This window comes from Notamacropus eugenii, chromosome 5 (genome assembly GCF_028372415.1).
Source record: "Notamacropus eugenii isolate mMacEug1 chromosome 5, mMacEug1.pri_v2, whole genome shotgun sequence".
In the NCBI taxonomy this organism is placed as follows: domain Eukaryota; kingdom Metazoa; phylum Chordata; class Mammalia; order Diprotodontia; family Macropodidae; genus Notamacropus; species Notamacropus eugenii.
In genome coordinates, this window is record NC_092876.1 from 215,140,957 (window position 1) to 215,162,992 (window position 22,036).

General features: G+C 38.5%; 1 protein-coding gene and 1 long non-coding RNA gene across 2 annotated transcripts; one reads left to right on the plus strand and one right to left on the minus strand.

Annotated features, from left to right (window-relative positions):
* Window positions 1–2,414: 2,414 nt before the first annotated feature.
* Window positions 2,415–4,110, minus strand: LOC140505739 (uncharacterized). The gene is made up of 3 exons (XM_072612014.1): window positions 3,486–4,110; window positions 3,024–3,201; window positions 2,415–2,880 (listed from the first exon to the last, which is right to left on the minus strand). The coding sequence occupies exons 1-3, from the start codon at window positions 4,053–4,055 to the stop codon at window positions 2,876–2,878; spliced, it is 753 nt and encodes a 250-aa protein (XP_072468115.1). The 5' UTR covers window positions 4,056–4,110; the 3' UTR covers window positions 2,415–2,875.
* LOC140505740 (uncharacterized) lies at window positions 4,110–13,186 on the plus strand. Its single transcript, XR_011967643.1, has 2 exons — window positions 4,110–4,465; window positions 4,580–13,186. It is a non-coding gene; the product is annotated as an uncharacterized lncRNA (long non-coding RNA).
* The last annotated feature ends 8,850 nt before the right edge of the window (window positions 13,187–22,036 follow it).

A 22,036-nucleotide genomic window follows, 5' to 3' on the forward strand; every position in this document is an offset into this window, starting at 1 on the left:
GCTACAATTCTTTAAGATCTACCTGACTTTCAGATAAAGTACACCTTCCAGATCTTTACGAAAAAAAAAAATTTCAATTTTTCTTAAAAAGCCTGCAAGTCAGCAAAAGAGGGCAATGTACAAATATAGGTAATAAACTTATTAGCTGTCATATTTGCACTACAGGAAGGATGTGGAATAAAAGCTATTAGAGACAGAATGTGATTCTCTCCCAGATGAGATGAAAGGGAATAATTCCAGTTCTCTTCCTCTATTGGGGGCAGACAAATACTTTCTTTAAAACAAATAGGAATTATGATCTTTATTTAAAAAAATAAAAACAAGAAATTTGCTGCCTAAATTTGATTACCACTGAGTATTGTATGTGTATATACACATGTATGTGTGTGTATGTCATACATACAGTCAGCTTATCTCTGTAGAAAGTTGTACACCTTCTACTAAAGAGCTGAAATTATTCATGAAATTTATGCAATGTTGTATGTAACTAGAGAAAAAGCAAACAGGTTTGCAGCTGGGTTTGGGTTGTTATTTACCGATAGCCTGAATTTTGAAGTGAAGCACACAGCGGGAAGGATCCTTTGCCTGCATTTTGAATGGAATTGTACATTAATAAACACTGGGCTTAAGAAAGGATTTCAATACATTTTTATAAGTTTTAGAAGGCTTATATGTAATTGATTAAAGCAAAATAATTCTAACACTTGCTACCTACTCAGAAATCAGAGAGATGAAATCATTATTGACATGTCATTGAAAAAAGACTATTTTGCTATGCTCACTACTAAGTTAGAAAAATTAATGCCACCATCTTGGACAATGTAATATTGAAAGATTTTAGCTCTTGAATTTCTCTTTTTAAAAAGTTGCACAGATTTTGATTTACTTCAATTTTTCTTTAATTTTTCTTTTAGATGCTTCCACATAAGGCCCTTATTTTCTAAATTTGAAAATAAATTGGCATTGTAGCATATTAAATTATTGGGCTATATGAAAAAAGATAAAAATTTTTCATATCATCAAAAACATCAAAACACTCCATAGTGGTTTGGTTTTTTTTTTTTAGGATAGTCACTTTGGTACTATGTTTTAGAATACAAAATTCTAATACTCCAAATCAACTCATTAAGTTTAATGTTGATGTAAAACATAATTTAAGGGAAAAATATTGCATCTCTGACCAATGAACTTTCCTATCTGAAACAAAAAAATACTGATACATGAAAAAAAATAATGTGGTTTTTTTTATTATTAAACTACTATTTTCTTCAGTTAAGGTCAGCCTTCACGGTTAAAAGAAAAGTGAGGAGTGATCCTTTTATTACATCTTTTGAATTTAATGGTGATGAGTTCAACTAATACTAGATTTTGAGGCCATTTATAAATAATTTCTGTGAAGTATTACAGAAACATTCCGTTAGGATCTGGAGAAATGACCTCAATAAGCTGTCACAGAAAAACAAACCACCCTCATATGACATAGTTTGAAGTTACTGTTAATTACAGGTATTTCACAGGAGGGCATGTTTTTAAAATAACTGCAATCTGAATATACTATGTATACATATTTCTGTAGTGATTATTTTTAACAATTTTAACTTCTAAAAACTTAAAAAAGAATTTATCATGCATACTGGTCATTAAAAAAACCCTAAGCTCTAAGAAAAAACTAAATTACATACTTAAGGGATGATTTTAAAGTGCCATGAGGTAACGTTTTCATTAGGGTAGCTTTAACTTTGAACTCAGAAGTTATGTTGTTCCTAAGTAATCAAGGTCCTTTCTTATCCTTTGGTCCTTACAATGTTAAGTATTTTATTCTGTACAATTATGTGAGAGTTTCTGTTTTTCAGTACACCTCTGCATAGTATTTGGTAGTTTCATTGGAAGTTTCTGAGTTAACAGTTTCAGTGGGTTTGCATCATCCCCAGGTTTTGGTGAGTGAGGTGATGGAAGAGGGATCCCCAGGACATATTTCACAGCCAGAATGATCTGGCAGCTGTCAAGATCTTCAGATCTAAATAGATGTTACAACATTTTTAGTCAATTTACACTGCAAAAACTGAGATCCTATACTCCTGTTACAAAGTATCAGGTCAAGGGATATAAATCGTACCAAGCAATTCATCTTGCTGCTCAGAGTCATTACATTTCTCGAATATGTTTGATTGATACTCTTGGAGGTGAAAGGCTAAAGGGACCATATGGCAACATGTTGCATTCCGTATGTTATCTGCCCATCCGTGCTTAAGCTGCCATTAGCAACATCTGCACCCAACGGAAATCCAGCTGCGCAGAAGACTACTGACGGAATTATACTTGGGGTGGGAGGGAGAGAAGAGAGAGAACCTTGCTTAACGCCATTAACTCTAGACATGTAGTCTGCCTACCAGGACGAATGGAAGCTTTCACAATTAGAGAAGACAAGACAAACGCTTTATTAAAGTTTAATTTTGAACTCCCAATTAGCGAAACTGCTTTATAAATCGATTGCAATTTCCTAGAAGGCACAGCAAGTCCCCTGCCTGCCTGCCATGTGTGCAGGCACCAAAAAAGCTCCCCCTCCTGCCGACTCAACAGGATTGTTCAGAGTCGGTCTCCGCATCAGGAGAGTCCCTAAAGTCCTCGAGAGCCCCTCCTCCTGCAGGGGGGCTCAGACAACCTTAACAAGGGACGGGAAGTGGCTGCATCTTCCACTTGCTGGGGGGGAGGGGGAGGACTAAGTTGGAATAGGGGAAGGAGTGGCGGGAGGGGGGGGAGGGAAGAGGAGGGGGAGGGGGAGGACAGCAGCAGCAGCAGCAGCAGGGGGGGTCTGTATTAATCTTTTCCTCTCCGTAGGAGATTCGATTCAGTCGCGGACGAGAAGTTTCTTTCTTCACACTAGTGGTGGATGGCGGGTTCAACATGGGCGGGGGTGAGAGATCGGGATGGGAAGGTGGGGAATGGGGAATGCCCTCACCATCTACGATACCCAGATACTCTTCCACTCCTCCCTTTCCCCCTCCCCCCCCAAGATACATTACCTGCCAGGGCCTCCCACCCGCCCCGAAGCTCGGTCTTCTCCTTCGCCGCCGCCGCGCTCCCTCTCGCAGCCGCATCCCCAGATGTGCGCCAGATGTGCGGGTCACGCTCCCTGGTTCGCACAAAGAGGTCGCCCCCATCCGGAAAAGGAAGTAGGCCGGGATTCCCCTTCTCTCTTAGCTGTAAGGGGAGTGAGCGGAGGAAGGAGTGGGGAAAACGAGGGGAAGGTGGAGGAATGACGAGAGGGATGGGGTGGGATAGGGGTATAGGAGAGAAGAGGGGACTTATTTGAAAACAAACCAGAAGGGAACAAAGGCCAAAAAAAGGCCAAGGCAGGGGCCGGGAAGGGCGGGGAGGCGTGCACGGCCACTCGCTTCCACGCCCGTTACTTTTGGAGGAGGGGAAGGGGATCTTGGCTTGGGGGGAGGTTAGGGGGAAACGTGGGGGGGGGCTGCTCCTCCTACTTTCCCTCCCCGGGTCCCCGCGGGCGGCGGCGGCGGCAGCATCGCACACACACAGAAGCCCCATTGTAGCCGCCGCCGCCGCCCAGCGCGCAGCTCCGCAGCGGCTCCGGCCTCGCCAGCCAAGAGCGTCAGCGGCCCGTCAGCGGCGCGAAGCTCCGTGACGTGCGCGCGGCGGCGGCGGCGGCGGCTATAAATAGCCGGTGCGCAGCGCGCGCAGTCTTTTTTTTTTTCCACTGACGACGAGGGTGTAGAGGTGGGGGGGGAGGGGGGAAGGCAGAAGGAAACAATAAACTTGCTACTTGGCTCCGCCCCTCCTTCCCTCCCTCCTGCTCCAGGGCTTCCCCTCCCCACCCCCGTCAGAAAGTAGCTAACCACACGGACTTCATTCCATTCTGGGGCCCGGCAAACACTAGGAGCCCCGCCCCCCAGCCCGAGAGTTAGAGGGGCCTGACCGGGAGGGCCTGACCGGAAGGGGCCTGGAGAGGGGAGCCAGGCTTGGGAGCCTCCCGCGTGTTTCCATCCCAGATAGTTTATTTTTGCAGAACTTCGGGTGTTCTCTGCCAAACTCATATAAGATTTTTTTTTTAGAACAGAGGGCGGTTGTTTATTAAATTCCAGTTTAAAACATGCACACACTAAAAATCTGAATCTTTTTCATTTAAATTGTATTGTGAATGGCGGGGGGAGGGGGGGACAGAAAAACTTAGAAGTTGGAAGGGGTACAAAAAGACATTATTTTGGGCCACAGAAGGAGTGGATGGAGGGGTGGGGAAATCCAGGGATTACTTAAAATTACTTAATCCATGAATTCTTAATCGGGGTATCTGTATATATTTGGGGGGGGGGGTATCATTTTTACTAACACAACTGAAATTTGTCATTTCCTTCGATTAATTAAAAAAAAAAAGTTATTCTGGGATCCAGTCCATAGGCTTCGCCAACCTGACAAAGGGCTCCATGTCACAAAAAGTTAAAGCTAGGTAAGTTCCAGTATGTAAGTCCCTCGGTATTTGATGATGTCAGCTGTGTAACTTGATTTACAGTGAAGCTTCCTGTTCTGGTGACATGTTTTGTTTTGTTTTTTTTAATTGAAGGGGCCATCCCTTGAATGGTCCTTACCTCACTCAAAGTGAGAACCTGAAAAGACCTTCCCCTAAAAGGACCAAGTTCCCCATTACATCCTGGGCCATCTCCAGCCGTCCTGATGAATATCTGACCACTGGAACCAGATGTCTCTGGAAGAGAAAGTGAGTCTGCTGACCTTGCACAGCCCTCCCTCACTCAAATCAAAGTCAACTGCAAGTCACGTCATCATCTTGATATCATGGTCCTCTTCGAGAACAAGGACAAACACACACACACACACAAGGTTAGCCTTAAGAGAGCAAAGAATCCTTCTGAGAACAGGGAAAAAACTGTTGCTTGGAGTCAGTGGATTTGAGTTCAAAATTCCAGATATGTCATGTACTGCCCCTATGACACTGGACAAGTTACAGCTTTTCTGAACCTCAGTTTCTTCACCTGTAAAAGAAGTGGCTTGGACTACTTAACCCCGGAGGGTCCCAGCAGCTTTACAACCTTTTGGTCCTATATAGCTCCCCAAGCATAGAGCCTTATCTCATTCTTTTCAGGACTTTGCAGACATTCTCACCCCTATTGTCCATAACAACCTGATTAAGATTGCCTGACACTGTTCCTTCAGAAATTCTGCGCCACCTTTCCCACACAATTCCTTCCCTTCATGGCATCTAATTTTACAATTATTCCAACAATTATCCATATAAGCTAAAGAATGTCTTCCTTCCTGTCCCTCTTTGGTCCTTCTCCAAAAAGTAAATAAATAAACAAATAGAATCATAGAACATCAGAGTTGAAAAGAGACATCAGAAGTGAACTGGTATAATAATAATACCTGATGAGATTTCAGAGATTAGAAAGAAGTGTCTGAGAGGCCTATAGAAGAATAAGATGAGTTAAAGATAGTCATTCCTTATGTCTCAATACCTTTGAAAAGAATATTGTAGTTTTCATCTATAAAGGCTAATCATATTAATTTAGGCTCAAAGATCAAATAGGTGAAAGGAGCACGTTGAACTGAGAGACCTTTAACCTCTTGAGAATTAATTTGTTTCAGAGATTCTCCAGAAAGGAATTAAATCAACCAGATAATTTAGAAATATCCAGTGAGAGAAATAACTGTGATCTTAACGCCCATCTACAGGACCATAGATAAGCATTTACACAAGAAATAAAAAAACTATAGTAAGTAATGTTTTAAAACTGACCATGTGCTCTATTGTTTTCACCCTATTTCCAGAATCTTGCGTTTTCCAGAAAATGGATAGTTGTCTAGCCAAAAATGAGTTACTCCCACTCATTTTCATTAGAGTCTTCTGATTATCTCTGTCTTACAATGATGAGTCAGTGCCAACCCTTACCTAATTCTGACACAGTCTCCAGAGATATGAAGACATCATACAGAAATAAATGTGGGGCCAAAAAGCTCTTAGCTTAGTCACGGAAACTCAAAGAGCTAATTAATATGCTTCCTTTCCGAAGTTCATCACAGCCTCTTACTTCCCTAAACCCTTAGCATTTTTTCATTTTAATTCAATATTCAGTTCAACAAACATTTATTAGACACCAACTTGCAGGTATATGCTTTTCCTGAAGGTCACACCATTCCATGAAACTATTATTTTTTTTATTTTCTTCTGGGGTTTCCCCCCAATTCCAGCAGCATATTTCTAAGTCTTAGACTTATTCAGTATCAAGGGAATGAATTTCCAAGCAAAATGATGTCTTCATTGCATAACTGCCAGATCTAATGGCTTTTACTCAATCCTCATCCTCATGACCTCTCTGCAGCCACAGTGGTTGGCACATAGTAGGCGCTAAATAAATGCTGATCAATTGATTTGACACTTTTAGGTGCCCTCTTCTCTTTGAACCTCTCTTCTCTCTAGCATATGAATTCCTTGAGATCAGGGAATGGTTTTTAACCTTTCTTTGTATTCCTAGTGTTTAGTGGTGCTTTACACATAGTAGGCACTTAATAAACGTTTAACGACTTACTGACTGATTGACTTACTAACTGTATAAGGCATTGTAGTAGCCACTAGGGATACAAGGGCAAAACAAAAGAGTCCTTGTTCTCGGTTTTATTTTATTGGAAGTAAAAATGTACCGAGTTGTATAAATACAAAGTAACTTTAAGATAAGTTTTAGGATACAAGGTAACTTAACAGAGAAGGAGAATGGCACATGAGATGAGTCTGGAAGAAACATAAAGATTCTGAAAGGAAAAAGGTGAAAAGGAAGCACATTCCATTCATAGGGGACAGCCTGTACAAAGGCTTGGAAACGGGAAATAGAATGACAAGTTTAGGAAAGGGCAAATAATCTAGTTTGTATGGAATATTGAATTTGTGAAAAGAAGTAACATGGAATAAACTCAGAAAGACAAGTTATTGCCATGTTAGGAGGATCTTAAATGCTAGGCTGAGAAATCCATATTTAATCCTAGAGGCTAATTTAGAAAATTGGGAATAATTTATCCTAAAATTAGGAAAAAATGTTCTGATTTTCAGTTTCCTCTAACAGCTGGTAGGTAGCACAGTGGATAATGTCTGAAAACAGGAAGGCTTGAGTTCAAATCCCAACTCAGATGTTTACTAGCTTTGTGACCTTGGGCAAGTCACTTAACCTCTGTTTGCCTCCGTTTCTTCAACTATAAAATGGGGATAATAATAGCATCCACCTTCCAAGATTGTTTTGGAGATCAAAAGGGATGATATTTTTAAAGCTCTTAGCACAATATTTGGCAGTAGGCAGAAATAAGAAGCACTATATAAATGTCAATTATTATTATTATCTTTCATAATACATCTTGACTAATGTCATATCCATGTCAGATAAGTAAAAAAAAAATGAGGAAACCTTCTTTTAAAAAAGATTTTGGGTTTTGCCTTTGCAAACTAAAGGATTCAGAAAGATAGTTTCCCTCTTATGTTTTAGAGGAAATAAATTGATTTTCAAATACTTGGAATTTGAAGCCACTGAAAGATTTTGGACAGTGAAGTATTATGATTAAGAAAATTATTTTGGAAGTTGTGTAAAAATATGCTGGAGAGGAAAGAGGAGCTTCTTACCCAAGCTGAAATGGAGGCAACAAGACCAGTTGAGAAGTCATAAATTAGTTAAGAAGTTATTGGTTAGTCCAGATGAGAGGTTATAAATATCTTAACTATTAAAGTGGTCCAATGAGTCAAGAGAAGCGGAGAATACAAGAGGAACAGAAACAGAATCAATATGACTTGGCAGTTGACCAAATATGGAGGGTGAAAATGAGAACAGTCAAAGATGACTTTGACATTGTCAAGCTGGATGACTGAGAGGATGGTGGTAGCCTTGAAAGAAAGTCTACATGAGAGGGACATTCTGAGGGGCAGATAGTTTCATTTTGAACATGGAATCATAGGATCATGAATTATAGATTCAGAACTGGAAAAGATCTTAGATGTCATCCAACACATCCCATCCTTCCATTTTACAGATGAAGAAACTGAAGCCCAAAAAGCTGAAGTGACTTAGCCAAGTGCACAATAGTACTAAATGGCAGAATCAGAACTTGAGAATCTTTGTAATTTAAAGCTATCATTCTTTTTATTATACCATGTTGAGTAACCAACATGATATGCAAGAGGAGATGGCAATTGGAGACATGGAAATATCATTCAAGAGAAACTGAGAAGGAGCAGTCTGACAGGTAGAAGGACAATCTAAAAAGAGAAATTCCAAGGAATCCAAAGGGGAGATATATAGAAAGAGAGTATGGTCAGCTTTCAAAAGTTGCATTATGGTCAAATCGGATGATAACTAAGATAAACAGATTAAGGTAACTTACTATTGAAGCATATAATATTTGGAAGCTAGGTTCCTAAGGACTGAAAATTAATGGGAGGAAAGGAAATACAGGCAGTAGATACAAGCAACTTTTCTTGGAGTTTGACTGTAAAAGAAATAAGAGATATAGAAGGAAGAAAACATTTATTAAGAGCTACTCTGTGCCAGGCACTTGACAAATATCTCGTTTCATATTTCTCATACCTCTGTGAGGTCGGTACTACTATTAGAGTTAAGAAAATTGAGAACAATGGAGGTTATATGATTTGCCTGGGGTTACACAGTAAGTGTCTGAGATAGAACCTGAACTCAGGTCTTCCTGATTATAGATCCACTGTTCCATCTACTATCCCAGCCAGCTGTCATAGAAAGGTAAGTGGGTAGAAAATTTCATTTCTTCTTCTGAATTCCTTTTGAAGTATTTTTCCTTTCTATTTTCCTGAAATATTGTTCTTCCACATCTTGCACATCTAAAAAAGACTTGCTCCCCCCAAAAATCTTTCATGTATCTTTGTCACATTTCTCCTTGAATGAAACCACCAGTTTCATTCTTCCTTACTTTTTATTGTTTCAAAATGAAAATGTTAGATTGCTGTATCCAGAAATCTTGATTAATTTAGATAACCAAACCAAGCTCTACTTCAGAAGTAAGTAGTTTTTTTATTATTACAATAAGAAGAGTCTAGTTCAAATCAGCTTAAATACATACCCTGAAATAACAGGGTCCTTGAAGCAAATGCAAAGGCAATTATGCTGAAATTGTGAAATAGGAGACTGCAAATATATGAAATCTATGATTTCAAATTCATCCAATATTTTAGGGCATCCTACAATTTATAAATATAGCAAATGTTTTAGAATGTGGACATTTTCCAATACCTTCAGAAGTTTCTGTCTACCTAAGGTTAAATCCTTTGAAAAGACCACAGTACAGTTACTGTATTGAAGGAATTATTAGAGAAACTGCTGTGTACTCTTGACTTATTACTCAGTTAATCCTGATCTATATTTAGATAGTGATGCCAGCCCAGTTGAGGCTTCAAAGGAATGAGCACAAATATTTGCCATCTCCTGTACAGTACTTTTTTGGTGATTGAAAATTCATATTGGAAAATATCATTGAAGTTATAGTATAAACAAAGCTCAGCAACCTTCCAATGTATAAACTTACCAGGAAAAGATCCTAGGATTTTCAGAATTCTAAAAGGAAGGTTATTTAGGAAAGTGCAACTCAGGTTAGGACCTATAGCTTTCTACATGAAAAAGTCAAGAGAGTAAGATGGAAGAGAATAATTATAGCTCATATTTGTACAGCAATTTTTTTTCACAACAAGCCTGTGAGATCAGTAAAACTAGTAGTATTATCTCCATTTTGCAAATGAGGAAAATGAAGTTCTCAGAAACTAAATGGCATGTTCATGGTCATAACTCAATGAGAAATACTAGAGTGCCTGGACTTGAAACCAGGTCCATCTGATTCTAAGTTCAGTATTCTTTCCAGTACATCCTTTTTGTTATTGTTCTGTCATTTTCAGTCTGACTCTTCATGACCCCATTTGGCAAAGATACTTGAGTGGTTTGCCATTTCCTTCTCCAGCTCATTTCATAGACAAGGAAACTGAGGCAAACAGGGATAAATGATTTGCCTAGGATCACACAGCTGGTAAGTGACTGAGTCCAGATTTGAACCCAGGAAATAATTCTTCCTGACTCTGAGACCAGCACTCAATCCACTGGATCACCTACCTGCTTCTGTTACAGCATGGTACCTCTTAATGTTTACTTCAAGAATTGTTTCAATGCTAACCTAATCCTTACTTCAAGGATTCAGTACTGAAAGGATCAATGATTTCAACAGTGCTTGCTCTCCTATCAAAATATATCACAGCACCTCTCTTTATTATAAAATCATAATCTTTATTATAAAATCATAAAATCTCATTATTACCAGGGACTTGAGTCCAACTCCTTCAGAATTCTATCTACAAGAAAATTCTTTAGTAGATGGTTTCATGAATAGTTGTGATCCAAAACTAAAAGTATTCATCACCTGATAACTAGCCTCTTAGTGACAAGCTGCTCTGAATTTAAATGGGCTGGTTATGAGATAATTGATACCCTATTTAATCCCTGGGTCTGTTACTGAAAACTTTTCAATTTTGGTAAAACATGAATGAACTTGCTCTATCAGGAGAGCCTTCAAGAACGCAGAGCACTTCAAAGAACCTCCGAAACAATTCTATAGAGGTTAAATGACTTGCCAAAGTCCACACAATTAGTGATTGGCAGAGCTGAGAGTTGAAGCCAGGTCCTCTGAGAACAAATCCAGTGCTCTTTCCAATGTACCACAAAAAGACCAAATTGGTATAGGCTCATAAACTCCTCCATTCAACAGGGTATTGAAGAATCCCATTCAAAAGAAGGGATCAAGTGCCCAGAGTTTTAGTCTTCAGCTTTTCCTTATTTCTTATTTTCTGGTTTATTAGATAATAGGATTGTCCATATTTTCTTTAGTTGATGGTGAATTTCTTGAACATCAGGCAGTTGATCAACATTTCTGCAGAGGAGAGAAAGGTATATGAAAAATAGAATTTTCTATTGGCTTTGCAGTTTCCTTGTGGCAAATAATGTCTCATGGCTACCCCAGTAGATAGCTAAGAAGAAATTATGGTACCTGAATTCATTTGTGAAGCATATTTTTCCTCTTCTAATCAACATGAGAATTCCATTTATTAAGTGCTTTGAATGCTCAGCTCCCAAGGAGATGAGGATTCAAGAGGGAAGCATCATTTCTAAATCATTTCTAAAGTCAAAAAAGACTATCTGGAGGAGGTAGTACCTGAACTTGCAGAAAGAGAAGCATTTCCACAGGCTGATTTGTCAAGGATGTCCAAGCATGGAGGATATAAAGTGCTGAGAGGTGGCCAAGTGAAATAAGGATAAAGCAGGAGAAAAGCAAGTAATCCAGTCTGACTGAAGATAGAATGCATAAATGGGAGCTGTGTGAAATAAGATTAAGAAGGTTGGAGAATAAATACTTCTGCTGCTATTTACATGGATTTCCGATTATATATATATTCCTTACACCCAGACAGACTTCCACCCCCAAATATCTTCTAGCTCCATGTGATTTTTGTTCATGCATAGAACCCCCACATCTTTACATCTACCCTCTCTTCTGAGCTTTAGCCCTGTATCACCAATTTTCTCTTTTACAATTCAAACTGGATGTTCTGGGGGTATCTCAAACTCAGCATGTCTAAAACTTATCTTTTCCTCCAAATCCACTTCTCTTCTAAACTCCCCCATTTCTGTTGAAGGCAGCATCACTCCTCTAGTCTCCCAGATTCATAATTTCAGTGTTACCCTCTATTTCCTTAGATCCTACACAGAAAAATAAGACTAGAAAATTCCAATCAGATTAGCAAGTACAAAGTAAAGATCACAGTAATAACAAACACCGGGTAACATCAGAGGCAGCTTATGGCACTAACTAGAGGACAGGCTTCCTACTTAGGCAATAGGATAGCCAGATAAGGCCTCTTGGGGGAAGTACTAAAAAGATGAAGTAGTACCAAATACGATATTAACAGGGAGGGAAGAGAGGAGAAAGAGGAAGTTATTTGTTACAAAAAGAATAAATACAGAAGATAAAACCTATTTCATAATTTTGCTTGGGGTTAATCCTGTGCATACATATGTAAGCATATCATTCTCTGAGTATCTACATGCAATATATAACCAGCAGATGTAAGCTTCCCAATGACTGGAAATATCTCATTTTATGAGGACTCTTGTAGAATAATATTCCAATTATTTTCAATTTTATAAATATAGTGATATATTTGTTATTAAAATTTCTTCATCTTCCTTTTCTCTTAAAAAGAAACTCTTAAAAACATTTTCCTATCCCTTTTAAATATCTTATTTCTAAAGAATTCCTATTTGATTGTACTCCAGACTTAAACATTTCATTCTCCCTCCCAAAAAAACTACTTTGTATTTAATTTGGATATAATTATATATGTATATGTTGCCTCTTCCAATAGAATGTTAGTTCTTTGAGGACAGGAACAATTTCATTTCTGTCTTCATATCTGTAGCATCTAGCACAGTGCTTGGCATATACTAGGTGTTTAATAAATGATAATTGAATGATTGATTATTTGTGGTATTTTTTCAAGGTTTGAATGAAATGAGGTTATCTTAATTTCAAATATGTTGAATGTACTAAATCTACAAACAGGAAAAAATAAGACACCTAGCTATATTAGGAAATCGTCATTCCATTAGTGCTCCAGATGTGACTGGAACCAGCTTGCTAAGGCAATAAAAGTGGGACCCTATACTGATTTGAGATGCAGTCCTAAATTCAGATGGCATTTCTACTTTCATACTACTAATCTGTCATGATCAATGAGTTAGTTACGCCATAGACCATGCCTTCAGATCTAAAAATGCTAAACATATTACAGAGCAGTTCCACTGAAGTTACCGCAAGTACCATTGATGTTATAATGATCATTCTTAAACCCATATTGACACTCCAGTATGCTCAGGCTCAGTATTTAGTTTCCATTCCTTTCATTTGAAAAGCTCTTCACCCAAAGCTGCCCACACTTACTGACAACTGTGTTTTGATCCCAGCAGGAGTAACAGATTTCATTTCTCGTGAATTGCAGAACTACAACCAGAGCTCTATTATTAGATGAAGGATAACCATGCTGAGTTTGGGAGAGAACAAGAATTCAGTATTAAAATAATAAAAGCTAATAAAAGGATTTCATGTGGTAGTACCCCTGTGTTTTACCCTGTCTTTATTTTTTATAAAAGAGTTCCCAAATCATTAACATACTCCAGAACCACCAAAATTCCAGTGGATTTAAAATTTGGAATCATGTCACTTGAATCTGACACATTTTCACATTAGTTTTTCCCCATGGAAATATGATTATGTCCAAAACTCAATCAATCAACAAGTGTGCATAAAGCAGTTCTTACCTGCTAGGCACTGGGGATACAAATTGGAAGGATGAGACAAACTCTACTCTCAAGGAGCTTGTCTTCCAATAGGAGAGATAGCAAGTACACATTTAAGCATGTAGAATAGACATAAAGAGAATAAATATAAATGTAGGAAATTAAATACATGTTGGGAAGAAAGACTGGGGTTAAAGGAATTAGGAAAGACCAAGTAGAAGCTAGTACTTAAGCTAAGTCTAGAAAGAAAACAAGCAATGCTAATTGTAGCTAGCTTTTAATAATAATAACAGTAGTAGTTTGTAAAGGTCTTTACAAAGATTATCTCATGTCCAAAACAGTCCTGGGTAGTATGTGCTATTATTATCCCCACTTTTGCAAATGAAGAAATAGACAAAAGTTAAGTGACTTGCCCAAGATTACAACAAATTGTCTAAGGCCAGATTGAAACTCACAATTTCCCGACTCCAGGTCAAACCCTCTGTCTACTATGCTGCCTCGATGGCTAGGGCATTCTGTGAGGCAGAGGTGAGGAAGGAGTGCTTTCTAGGTATGGGGGGATAGCCAATGAAAAGGAGTGAAAATGAAAAATGGGGTGTCTTGTGTCAAGGAACCAAGAGCAGGTCAGTTTATCTGTATTTCAAAGTGCTGGGATGATCACAATGAGATCATAAAGACAGACTGAGTCCAAGTGAAAGACTTTAAAAGCTTAACAGAGAAGTTTATATTTTATCCTTGAGGCAATAGGAAGCTACCTGACTTTATTGAGAAGGGGAACAACATGGCCAGAGCTACATTTAAGGAAAATCACTTTGACAGCGGTGTGGAAGAATAGACCGGAGTGGGAAGAGATGAGGAATCATATAATCAGAAAGACATTGACTATTATCAATGGTCATTTTTCCAAAAGCTACTTTTGCAAACTCTCCATCCCATCAGTTCAAATTATGATGTCAAGTCATGTTGAAATAAAAAAGGATTAAAAGAATGAAACTTATTATTAAATTGCAGGCTTCTTTCCATGCCTGTTGCTATTTCTTCGTAATACAAAGTGAAGGAGAGATTAGGCAGTTATCTGGTTTATTTGGTCAGGATAGCCTACCAGATCAAATAATCAAGGCACTGGAGTTAGAATGTATACTTTAAAAGAGAAATTAACAAAGCCGTTCTTGAGTATCCTTATTAAGTATAAGGTGAAATTTTCCAATACCTCTTCTTTGACTTATATATGAAAGCTACCTTGTCATACTGTGCATTGGGAATTTAAACTGTGAGGAATATTTGATGATATTATCATCATAATAATTTCTTGCCATTAAAAGACTTTCTTGGATGGTCTTTTAAAACAAGTTTCATGCTCTTTTCTCCAAGGGCCTTGTAAATGATTACATTAAAATGGGATTACAGTCACCAAAATTAATGGGAGGAAGGGGAGAGGGCACCTGTTTATTACACAGATATATCTGTTCCCTCTGCTTCTTTTTAGTCATAGCTATTTAATTTCCTGAAACAAAAAACAAACAGATTTCTTACTAATGTCAGTACTGCAGAACTAGTATGGGAACAGAAGAGCCAGCTGTACTCTATTTTGTCTCATGCATCATCAACAAAATTGGCAGCTCAGTTCTGATTTCCGAGCCTTTACGGTGAATGATGATATACAAGCTGTGCTTGATTTTCCGATACCAGCCTGATCTTGCTGTGCTGACAGAAAAAAAAAAAATCTATTTTTGATTTGTAAATTGAGCAAATTTGATGTGAAAGTTATTCATGTAGAATAAATGCAGAGCATAGAGATATCATTTTTAGACTTACTTTTCTGACCCTTAAACAACTTCAAATTATCATCATCATCATCACCATCCTCATCATTCAATATAAGATGATTGGAGCTGTGAATTGAGTAAAACTGCAGGAGTATTGTGTGAGTGATCTGTACATTAAAGTGTATTATTCCCATTTTATACTCATGATTTTTAATACAACACATGGGTTGTAATGTGGGTAATACAAGTGATTAGTAGTTAATTTTTTCGCTGCCTGAGGCCCAGACATAATGCTATTCAAAACCATATACGTGGGTGTGACTACCTCTATGGCAATAGGTAAACTCCTCTAGAAGTTGGGAAAGGAGTAGAACACATAAATGTGAGAAAGGAAAAGAAGTTGTTTATAACAACTGGAGGACTGCTATTGCTTCTTCAGGGTCACAGTACATAACCTAGGGAAAGTCTGGAAGTAGGGGAAGTTTGTTTTTGACACTTTCCTGTCTTTTTCGCTTTAAATGTAGTCCCCCATACCTATCAAAGCACCATTACATAAAGCTATCCTTGACTACGTAGGATTCCCCCTTGCATCTCCCCATTCAGATCATTCCTCCCCATGCTCAGGATCTATCTCTTCAAACTTGCACCTATCACTTTCCTTCTAAATATTGCTAAAAAGTGGTTTGCTAATTTCTGAAAAATTTGCCTTGATCTCATGCCCTTCTGTCTTATCTTCTCTAACCGATTGCTCCCACTATCATTCCTATTCTCATTAATCTTTAGACTTTCCCTGTCTATAAGTTCCTCTACAGTTGTGTACAAACATACCCTTGTCTCTGTATCATTAAAAAAAGAACCTCATTAGATGCTACCATTCAATCTAGCTATTATACTATATATTTCTTCCTCTACTCAGATAAACTGGCATTTACACCCAGTGCTTCTACTTCCTCTTCTTTCACTCTCTTCTAAATCCTTTTTAATTTGGCTTCTGTCCTCATTATTTATTGAACTCTGCTCTCTTCAAATTACCAGTGATCTCTTAATAGCCAAATTTATAGACCTTTGTCTTCATCATCATCCTTCTTGACCTCTTTCTTTGAGATTTTTGACATTTGATCACCTTTTCTTCCTATATACTATAACCTCTCTTGAGTTTTCATGACACTACTACTCTCTCTTGATTCTCCTATCTTTATGTCTGTTATACCTTGCCACTACCCACAGGTTTCTCCCAAGGTTCAATCCTGAGCCCTTCTGTCTTTCTACTCTGTCAGTTGGACATCTCATCAGCTGTCATGGATTCAATTATCTTCTCTATACTGATGATTATATCTAGCTCTAGTCTCTCTCCCAAGCTCTAGTCACACACCCCCAGCTGCCTATTGGGCATTTTGAACTGGATGTCCCATAGGCATCTCAAACTCAACATCTCCAAAATAAATTGTTATCTTTTCCCCAAAACTCATCTTTCTTCCAAACTTTCAAGGATGCTACCATCTTCCAAGTCACCCAGGTTCACAATCTCAGCGTCATCTTTGACTCATCACTCTCATTCCTTATATCCTAACAGTTATCAAATGTTTTTTCTAATTCCATATCTTACATATATTCCCTTCTCTTCATTCACATATTCAGCACCCTAGGTCAGGCTTTCAATACCTCTCAGCTGAACTAGTACAATGGCTTTCAAATGGGCCTCCCTCCTCAGATCTCCACTTTCTCCAATTCAGCTGCCAAAGTGATTTTGCTAAAGTGATTGTCACCCTTCCTGCACTCCCATTCCATGATCTCCAGTTGTTCCCTGTTACCCCTTCACAACCTGGTCTCTTCCCACCTTTCTAGTTTTCTTACACAATACCTGTCTCAATTCATTCTATAACCCAGCCATACTGGCCCCTTGCTTGTTCCTCTCACATGAAGCATCTTCTCTAATTTCCATCCCCCATGGGGGGAATATTCTTCCTCCTCATCTTCACCTCTTAGAATCTGTGACTTCCTTCAAGATCCAGCTCAAATATCACCTTCAACAGGAGGCTTTTCTTGCTGCTAATAACTTTGCTCCAAAATTAATTTCCATCCATTATCTACCCATGTTTATATGTATCTCTATTTACATGCTGTCTCCCCCATTTAAATGTAAGCTCCTTGAGGTCAGGGACTATTTTTTTCCAATTTTCCTTAATTTCCCTAAGGCTTTGCATAATGACTGACATATAATAAAGCTCTTAATAAAAGCTTGTTGATGGATTTATGTTTTAAGTATTAACCTTCCCCAAGGTACACTCTTTGCATTTTCAAAAAAACAAACAAGCAAAAAGGACCCTGGGAAACTCAGTGGCAATCCTGCCTACCGTCAGTGGCAGAGAACTAACATTTTTACTTCTCTTGACCTCTAATGGCTAGCTGGTTCCTGCTGACTGAGTCCACCAGTAGTGTTAAAGTTCTCATGGACACAAAGGATAGCCACTGCTCTTAATGACATGCTCTTGCCTGCTATGGGTGGACTGGCTTTTTCATTGATAAGAAGCTGGTTCAGTACACTGTAATTAATTGAACAATTAATGAGAATTTATTAAACACCTCCTATGTCAGGCACTGTGTTGGGTACTGGAGATGCAGATACAAAAATGAAACCATCCTTGTTCTCAAGGACCTTTTTGTACTACCAGAGGAATACAACATGCCGTTAAATGATGTAAAGTAAATCAGTGCTTGGGAAAAAATCAGTAATAACTGGATGATCAGGACAGGCCTTTTTCTTCAATCAATTAGCAAGGTTTTATTAAGCCCCTAGTTCTATTTACCAGGTACTGGGTTATGTGCTGAGGATAAAAACACAAAGACAATCCCTATATACAAAGATGATACACTTTAATGGGGGATGGGGGAGGACACACATATAAGAACATACAACATAAAATGAACTAATACAAACAAAAAATTAAATAGAAAGGAGTTTGGCAAAGAAGGCACTAGTACTTTAGGGGATCAGGAAAGCCTTCATGAAGAAGAGTTAGGGATTTCAAGAGATAAAAGTAAGGAGAAAAACTAACCTACACATAACATGAGGGAAGGAATGAATGATTTACTCATTTTGTTTCCCTAAAGGAGCCCCTTGCCCTGGACTAATGCACTTAGACCAGGTTCAGTCCTGGAGGACCCTGGCCCTTAAAGAAAAGGTTCAGACTTTTCATCTAATTCTCTGACTCTTTATATTCCCCAATCCAGACCCTCAAGAAAATCACTTAACCATTAGGGATCGCTCAAAACAATGGTATCCCTAAAGGGAAGTAGAAATATACTCAGTTTACAGTGCATAAAAGATATAGGACAAACCATTCTGGATAGCAATTTGGAACTATGCCCAAAAAGCTATTAAACTGTGTATACCTTTTGATTGAGCAATACTGCTACTAAGTCTATACTCCTAAAAAATGAAATGAAAAGGACCCATATGAACAAAAATATTTATAACAGCTCTTTTTGTGGTAGCAAAGATTTGTAAACTAAGGGGATTCTTATTTATTGGGGAACGACTGAACAATTTATGGTATATGAATGTGGTAAAATGTTATTATGCAGTAAGAAATAATGACAGGGATGGTTTCAGAGAAACCTGAGAAAGTTTGTCTGAACTGATGCAGAGTGAAGTAATCAGAACTAGGAGAACAATTTATACAATAACAAAACTATTGTAAGGACAATAAACTCTAAAAGACTTAGGATCAACACAATGAGCAACCACAATTCTAGAGAATTCCTGATGAAACATGCTACCTAATGACCCGACATTATAGATAAAGTGTGATGGACTATAGTGCAGAATGAAGTATATGTTCCTTTCTTTCTCTTTCTTTCTTTCTTTTTTGGAGAAGGTTAACATAGGAATTTGTTTTGCATGACTACATATATTTATAGTGGACTTGGTTTTCCTTGCTTTTTCAATGGGTATGGGAAGGAGGAAAGGAAAGAATTTGGAACTAAAAATAAAATTGAAGTTTTAAGAATAGACTTAAAAGAAGGTACAATGCAGCCATTTATTTCCTCCACACAAAAATTTCCTCCATAACACAAAGAGACTCGGAATCTCACATTGACAAAAACTTTAAAATTATTCAGCGGCCTATAACTCTGATTATTTCCTCCCATAATGTTGATTCATTAAGGAACATTTGGGGGAACTATTGAATTGGTTTCTCAACTTCACGTCAGCAAACCACTGAATGAATAGCTCCTGCAAAGTCTATGTCTTCTAGTAAACCAATCCAGGGGTTGAATCTCTCCTTCTGTCAATGGTCTTTTCCAAGGAGATTGTAGCTTCAGAAAACTCCTCCTGGTACCAGTCATCTTCTATTGTGAGGACCCAAGCACTTGTGGCCTCTAGAACTCATAAGGTTTCTGCTCAGTGCTGGAGAATTCATCTCAAGATTGATGTTTAATCACCTGAACTCAGGCAAAGAAGTAGAAAGCAGAAAAAGCATTGAGGGTCTTGAAATTCTGATTCTAGCTCGCATGGATGAACACATGAGTTATAGCTGCAAGTTTTGAACAGTCACCATTTCTGCAGAGTTCCAAGCCACACATTCATGAGAATGGAAGAACAGAGAGTAACAAAGCAATCACTGCTTTTAAAGTTCATAATGTGGACATCTCTTCTTGTCAGTGGCCAATCCTCTCTGATACCCCTTTGTTTTGACCCTCCTACAGGGGATAGTAGATTGTAGAGGTACACATGGAACCCAAACAGAAATCTGTGGTTTTGTACGTCTCAATCTGAGTGAGGCAGAGCTACACAAAGTACCATGAGTGCCATGACTCTACAGATCTCTTAGGTAGGTGTGAGAAGGAAAGTGGGTTACTCAATTCTCTATAGGATGGATATAAGTTGTTTCTGCTTAAGGACAGCAAATAATCCTATTCTGGTTTGGGAGGAGTGAGAAAATTAGGGAGAAAAAGGAAATCCTAAATTGGGCAAGGTCCTGGAGGAAACGAAAGGGAATGCAATCAAACACAAGTAAGAAGGTTGTCATTGGCAAGGAAAAGGCTCATCATTTCATCTTTGGCATCTAGAGCAAAAAAGAGGATGGGGATGCTGAGGTGATTTGAAATATAGAATTGGAGAGGAGAAGGAGTTATGGACAGATGGCCACATTTTTTTTTTCAGTTAAGTATGAGGTGAGGTCCTCTGCTGAAAGGCAGATGATGGTGCAGGTGGCTTGACAAGAATTTTGAAACAGTTGCTATGGGGAATGATAGAGATTTAATTAGTTGGAGCAGACCAGGTTTTTTTGAGGCAGCTAGGTGGCTCAATAGATATAGCAATGGGCCTAGAGTCAGGAAGCTGTTGTGTTGTGTTCAACTCTTTGTGACCCCATTTGGAGTTTTCCTGGCAAAGATAATAGAATGGTTTTCCATTTCCTTCTCTAGCTCACTTTACAGATGAGAAAACTGAGGCAAACAGGGTTGCCCAGGGTCATACAGCCAGTATCTGAGGCCACATTTGAACATAGAAAGATGAGTTTTCCTGACTCCAGGCTCAGTGCCCTATCCACTTTGCCAATTGCCCTCTAAGTCAAGAAGACCTGAGTTCAGATATGGCCTCAGACAACCACCAGCTGTGTAATCCTGAGCAAGTCACTTAATCTCTGTTGGTTGAATCTACTGGAGAAAGAACAAACCACTCCTGTATTTTTGCCAAGAAAATCCCGTGGACAATATTGTCATGCTATGGTCCACAGGGTCTGACCAAGTTTAGGGTTTGAAAAGGAATGAACTAAAATAGGACAATGAGGCAAGAGGTTCAAGGTCAAGAACAATGTGAAGCTGATCTGGTTAACTAAGGAGTGGAGATTTTAAAGGGAAAAAAGTAAGGCCAGAGCCTGGGAAATCAGGGAGGGCTGGATTGATTGGACATTGGAGTAAGGAAAGAGAATAGGCTTCAGACAGATACAGAAAAGGGAAAGCTGAAGTAGAAGTGATCCAAGATTTAACAATTAAAAATTTTAAAGTTAAGTAATAAGTATTTATTTTCTCTCTTCATTTCCTCACTGCCTGGTTCTTGCCCCTGCACTGAGCTAAAAAGAAAAGAAAACCTTTGTACTAAATATGTATAGTAAAGCAAAGCAAATTACCTCATTATCCACATCCAAAAATGCGTGTCTTATTCTGCATTTTGAGTCCATCAGCTCCCTCTCAGGAAGCAGATAGTAGTCTCATCTCCAGGCCTCTGGAATCATGGTTTGTCATTGCATTCATCAGAGTCCTCATGTCTTGCAAAGTTGTCTTTCTTTAGAATGTTATTGCTATTGCACAAGTTAACAATGATACTTAAGCATATATTAAGTGTCCATTATGTGTAAGGCATCATGCTAGGCCTTGGAATAGGAAATGAAAAACAACCTAGTCACTGCCTTCTATGAGCTTACAATTAAAAAGAGGGTTAAGAAAATGCTAGGTGACCAACTGGTTGCCTGATATGCTTGTGGGAAAAAATTCTTGTTGAAGTAGCATGTGGAGTAGAGACTTGTGAGGTGCTTCCCACATCTAAGATTCTGTGATTCTGATATTACAATGTGCACAAGTAACAGTGATAGTAGATGGAATCTGATAAGGGCAAAGAAGAGATTCAAAATCCTGTGGGGAAATGTGAAGAACAGTAAAGCACTTTTAGCTGGAGTGATCAGAAAAAATTTGACTGAGGAGATGACACCTGTACTGGACCTTAAAGGCAAAGAAGATTTCAGAAATCACAAATGGAGAGGGAGTGCTTTCAGGCATGCGATGTGGCTGACATGAATGTTCAAAGGCTAAAAGAGCTCTTTCTGTCTCACATGTCCTCCCATATTCTTTCTTACCGTGTGCATCATTCATCCGTTGTTCAATAACCACTTATTAAAC